Source organism: Pseudopipra pipra, chromosome 17 (genome assembly GCF_036250125.1).
Source record: "Pseudopipra pipra isolate bDixPip1 chromosome 17, bDixPip1.hap1, whole genome shotgun sequence".
NCBI classification, from domain to species: Eukaryota; Metazoa; Chordata; class Aves; order Passeriformes; family Pipridae; genus Pseudopipra; species Pseudopipra pipra.
The window spans coordinates 1,569,258-1,575,109 of record NC_087565.1 but is presented as its reverse complement, the minus strand read 5'-3'; the positions used below and the strand labels follow the sequence as shown (position 1 = coordinate 1,575,109).

The window sequence follows — 5,852 nt, the reverse complement described above, 5'->3', positions numbered from 1 at the left end:
TGCTGTGGCTGCCCTTTTCCTCCCCCTGGGGTGGCCCCGGGCTCGGAGGGGGGGGCTCCCGGATGGCTCTGCACCCGCAGATAGACGCTGCCCTCCGGAAAGGAGCCGTCACGGAGCGGGAGAGCCGCCAGCAGCGGGAAGGGCTGGGACGAGCAAGGGAGCCGGGACAGGCACAGCCCCCGCAGGGAACCCCAAACTCAGGGGCTGCCCTTGCAGCACCAACGTCACAGGCGGGGGGAGGGAGCCCCCGGGAGCCCCTCGCACTCCCTAGACCAGCAGAGATGGACTCGGTGATCCTTGTGGTCCCTCCAGCTCCGAATATTCTGTGCAAACAGCGGCGCTCGCTGCCGGGCGGGGGGCGGGCGCAGGCACAGCCAGGCAGGCGCTTCCCCCGCGGAGGCTCCAGCTCCGTGCGGCAGCTCCTCGGCGGGTCCCCGGTCTCGGCCCCAGGCAGGGGCAGCCGCCGCGGCCCGGAGGGAGGGAGGAAAGGAGAACGGACGGATGGATGGTCTCCATAGCCCACTCTCCACGGGCCGCCGGAAGCGGCGCCATTGGCGGGCGGAAACGGAAGCGGCGCGGGGCGGGCGGGCCGCGGGATGGCGGCGGCGGCGGTGCTGCTGCTGCTGCTGGCGGCGTGTCCCGGCCCCGGGCGGGCGGGCACGGGACGGGAGCGGCGGGACGAGCTGCGGGAGGAGCTGCTGCTGAGCCCGCTGCCCACCGGGGACGTGGCCGCCACCTTCCAGTTCCGCACGCGGTGGGACGCGGACCTGCAGCGGGGCGCAGGTAGGGCGTGCCGCGCCGGGGCGGACCGGGCCGCTATTGGCTGACCTGGGGGGCGGACCGGGCTATTATTGGCTGGCGCTGGGGCGGACCGGGCCGCTATTGGCTGGGGCGCGGCGCAGGGGCGGGGCACGGCGGTGTGATGGTTTGCATTAGGTTATGACGTCAGGGGCGAATGACGTCAGAGGCTAGCAGGGCAGGGCACCGTAGGACTGGGGAAGCCGAGAGTTGCGGTGACGTCACACCCCCAGGGGGCTTGGGATGGGGGGTGCAAGTGAGTTGCATGTGATAGTGAAAGCAGGGGCAGTGTCAGGGGATGACGTCATGCTTGGCCAGGCCCTGGTGTTACGTCAGGGGCAGGGATGGGGGATGACGCAGGCAGGGACTAATGCTGCCCACACAGTCTCTCACTACAGGCTGTTCCCAAAGGCGCTGGGGCGGCTGGTGGCGGCGCTGGGTGTGCGGGAACTCCACCTCGCCCTCACCCAGGGCTTCTGGCGCACACGGTTCTGGGGGCAGCCGCCCCTCCAGGCACCCGCCGGCGCCGAGCTCTGGGTCTGGTTCCAGCCCACGGTCACCGAGTAGGTACCCCAGCCATGGATCTGTTCCCCTGGGTCTTTCCATGGCCCCTGATCCCAGGAGCTGTGGCTCGTCTCTCAGGAGGCAGGTGCCTTGTGTGAATTGGTCTCCTGGGTGGAAAATATCTGCTGGAATAAAGGGCCCGGAATGCCAGGAGTAGCTCTAAAAAAAAGCAGAACTTATCCCACTCAGTGCACAGGGCAGGATGTGGTGCTGAGGGCACTAAAGTAATTCCTTTGTGGCTCTGTGTTGACAAACCCCTCACTGCACTAATGGGATGGGGTTATATCTTGACCTCTCATCCATGACTCACTTCCTTTCACTCCCATCCAGTATCTGTCACCATGTCCCATAGCACTCAGCCCCTGTTCAAGCTGCAGCAGCTCTGTGGGGACTCACAGAGCTCTCTCTTCCCTACAAGTGTCCTGTTTATTGAATGTTACTGACTTAATGCTTGTTGTTCCAAGGATTTGAGCTGCTCAGCAATCTCTGGTATCTGTTCTCACACAGTGTTGACAAAGCCTGGAAAGAACTGAGCAACATCCTCTCGGGAATATTCTGTGCTTCTCTCAACTTCATTGACTCAACCAACACAGTTATTCCAACAGCATCCTTCAAACCCCTGGGCTTAGCCAACGGTGAGCCCTGCTCTGCCCTCTCACTCTTGCCTCTTGCTCTCGTTCTTCCCTGTGCCACTGCCAGGATTCTGGTGCAGATCCTGCAGTGACTCTGGGTCTGGGTACAACAGGGTCTGTTAACCTCCTCCTCGAAGTGTTTCCTCTCCCTGCAAACAGGCCTTGCATTTGAAGCTCACAAGCAGTACATGGCAGGTGCTCCCAGGCCCTTGTCTGTCTCTCTGAAAAGTATTTTATGAAACAATGAGAACTACAGGATTTAAGGCCCTCATGAAAAAAAATCTGCTAGGATACATCCTTACACGCACATCCTTACTCTTTCCAAATCACTCTGAACAGAGTGGGAGGTATTCCCGATGGAGTTCATGGCATTTGGGGCACATTGAGAGGCTGGTGGGTGTGGGGTGGAACAGCCTGTGGCAGTACCAGGCTCTTGACCCTCCAGCTCCCCCCCAGGGACAGACCACCATCTCCTGCGATACGCCGTGCTGCCCCGGGAAGTCGTCTGCACAGAGAACCTCACGCCTTGGAAGAAGCTGCTCCCCTGTGGCTCAAAGGTAACAGCAAGTCCTGCTGCCTCCTTGGGTCACTCCCAATGAAACGAAGTCTCAGCCAGGCCTTTCTCCCATGGGAGCAGAGGGCAGGGCAGGGGCTGAGTCTCTCCTCTGCTCCCTGCAGGCCGGGCTCGCTGTGCTGCTGAAGGCCGAGCGCTTGTTCCACAGCAGCTACCACTCACAGGCAGTGCACATCCGCCCCGTCTGCAGGGTAAGCTCCAGGCTCAGCTCCCTCCCTGAACATCCCAACAGAGAATCCACAGCCTCCTTGTCATGCTGTAAGATGACACACTGGTTTGCCCAGCTCTGCTGCCGTGGGTTCACTGTGTCTAACACAGCTGTTGTCCTGCTGCTGTAGTCTCACTTGCATCCCAGTGGTGATCCTGGTGGAGTTCCAGCTCTGTCCTAGTGTTGTGACCCTCCAGAAGGTGTGATCAGAGCCACTTGTCTCTTTGTTTTCCAGGATGCCTCCTGCATGGCTGTGTCCTGGGAGCTCAGACAGACCCTCACTGTGGTCTTTGATGTCTTTTCCAGCGGTCAAGGAAAGAAAGGTAAGCCTGGGGGTTGTACACTGTGGTGCTCGAGTGCCCCCAGCATGCAGCACTTCACTGCCTGCCACTGACTTTGCTTCCCACAGACTGGTCCCTCTTCAAGATGTTCTCTCGCACACTGACTGATGCCTGTCCTCTGGCGTCGCAGAGCAAAGTCTACGTTGACATCTCCCCCAAGAACAAGGTAAGCTCACGGACCAGAGAGCACCCCCTGCTCCCTCGTGTGGCTCTGAAACATCCCCACCTGCACGGCCCAGCCCCTGGGAGCCCTGCAGGGCTAACAATGGGAGGCAGTTTCCTTGCTCTGCCCATGGCAGTAGGGATGAGCCTGCTGGTGTTAGTGAGGGCACTGAGCTGCCACTTCAGGTGGGTGGGAAAGCTGGGGGCCAGCTGGAGGGGCTTTGCCCAGCACTGCCAGTTACTTCAAGGGGCAATTTTCCTTTCATGGCCCATTTGCTTTCTCAGGAAAAGGAGCTACTGGAAGTGACACCCCCTCCAACATCCGTACACGAAGCTGTTGTCCAGGGAGACAAGAAAACCTACGCTGTCTATGACCTGCTGAGCCCCTCGCTCTTCAACACATCTCGCAGCCTCAACGTGCAGCTGAAGTGGAAGCGGCCCCAAGACAGCTGTGAGTGAGCAGAACTTCACTCCATCTGCACTGCTGGCCAGGGCTCCAGGCCTAAAGCTCCCCTGGCCCGGCCCCCATTGGTGTCCCTCTGTGCCCCGCAGCGGAGATGCCCATCCCCGTGCTCCACGCCCAGCGGTACGTGGGTGGGTACGGCCTGCAGACCGGCGAGATCTGCACTCTCATCTACAACACCCACCCCTACCGGGCCTTCCCCGTGATCCTGCTGGAGACTGTGCCCTGGTACCTGCGGCTCTACGTGCACACCCTCACTATCATCACCAAGGGCAAGGAAAACAAGCCAAGTAAGTGAACCCTCCTGGGAGCATGTGCCACCCGATTTCCTTGGCATGAGCGGCTCATTCCAGAGAGGGTTTAGCCCCTCCCTTGGGCCCCAGTGATCACTGAGAATCTGGATTGTGAAATAAAACATCTTAGGATGTTTTCTTACCCTTGAGTTCAGTGCTCACAGCAGATGAGACTACTAAGTCTGTTTTATAAGAGGCACGTGGATGGTGTTTCATAATCCACCAAGGGTGTAAACCAAAGTGAATTAATTTTTGTAGTACAGGAGGCTCAGTTTAAAACTGATGAGTGGGTTTTATTTTGCATTTGTAACTTTCCTTATGAACACCTGACTTTTATGGGTCATCAGCTCTAAAGACCAGCTAGATTTAGCTCTAACACATGCTTTTTGCTACGGTTACATCTTCACTTGCCCAGAAAAACTCTCTCAGGACAGTGGAATCAGGAGCCCCCACCCCATGGGACATGCCCTGGCCATGTGAGACTGCACAAGGTCCCCCTGGTGCCATTGACAGCATCTCTTTGGGGTTAGGTTACATCCATTACCAGCCAGCCCAGGACCGGAGACGGCCTCACCTCTTGGAAATGCTGATCCAGCTGCCAGCCAACTCCGTCACCAAGATCACAATCCAGTTTGAGAGGGCCTTGTTGAAGTGGACAGAGTACCCACCTGACCCTAATCATGGCTTTTATGTCGGGTAATGACATTCCTCAGCTCCTCAACCCCTCCTGGGCCTCACGCAGGACTCGCTGCCCAGGTCTCTGGGGATGTCTTTGCTGGCAGGACTGACACTGGCATGTTTTTGTCTCCTCAGTTCATCTGTGCTCAGTGCCCTGGTGCCCAGTGTGATTGCGATGAAGGACGTGGATGTGGAGCAGAGCCCTCTCTTCACCTCGCTGTGCGTGTGCCTGTGCTGGGGAGCGGGGCTGTACTGCAGCCTGGGGCCTGTGGCCACTGTCATCCCATCTGGTGAGCACAAAGCAGTGGCCCTGTGTGGGCTGACGTTCCCCTTCCTGTTTCCACTCCCCAGGTTTCCTTCCTCTGATGGCTCCAGCTATTTTGTGCGCCTGTACACGGAGCCGCTGCTGGTGAACCTGCCAACGCCAGACTTCAGCATGCCCTACAACGTCATCTGCCTCACCTGCACCGTGGTGGCCGTGTGCTACGGCTCCTTCTACAACCTGCTGACCAGAACGTTCCACGTGGAGGAGCCGAGCCGGGGCGGGCTGGCCAAGCGGCTGGCCAACGTCATCCGAAAGCTCAGGGGGGTGCCCCTGCTCTGAGAGGAACCAGGGCAGCCAGCACTGGCTGTGGGGCTCTGAGGGGAGACCCAGGGAGCAGAACACCGATGCCACTTGTCTTGGCTGGAAGCATCCTGCTCCATTTTGCTGCCTGGATCTCTTTGGGATCCAACAAGCTGAGAGATCGCTTCCATCCTGAAGATGGAAAATGGCTCTAAGCCCGTTGACTACTGAACTGCACTGCTATGGGATTGGGAAAGGTACAAGACTTCTGTTTGGGAGAGGTGTAACATGCTGGGAATGATGCTGGAAGTAAACTTGAGTGTTTTGTACATTTGTGCTGCTTCTGGTTGGTTTTACTTTCTCAGTCCCACAGGCAGAGTTGACCCTGTAGGACTGTGAGCTGCCAGCTCTCTACCACGCTGCCTGGGTGAGCTCGGAGGAGATGCAGGCATGACCAGGGGAAGGGCTGTGATCTGCTGCAAAGAGAAGGATTCATCTGCTCTGACACCTCGCCTTCCACAACTGCTGTGTTTCACAGCTCCCTCCTGTCACACTTGACCACATTTGAGCCAAT

General features: G+C 58.6%; 1 protein-coding gene across 1 annotated transcript; it reads left to right on the top strand.

The window, feature by feature from the left end:
• The first annotated feature begins 490 nt into the window (after positions 1-490).
• On the top strand, positions 491-5,607 carry PIGT (phosphatidylinositol glycan anchor biosynthesis class T). Its single transcript, XM_064673620.1, is given in 13 exon segments — positions 491-583; positions 585-783; positions 1,184-1,361; positions 1,870-1,997; positions 2,451-2,551; positions 2,673-2,759; positions 3,012-3,099; positions 3,186-3,283; positions 3,565-3,730; positions 3,832-4,032; positions 4,566-4,731; positions 4,849-4,932; positions 5,065-5,607. Coding segments are annotated over 13 exon segments (1,827 nt in total). The 5' UTR covers positions 491-505; the 3' UTR covers positions 5,318-5,607.
• Positions 5,608-5,852: the final 245 nt, after the last annotated feature.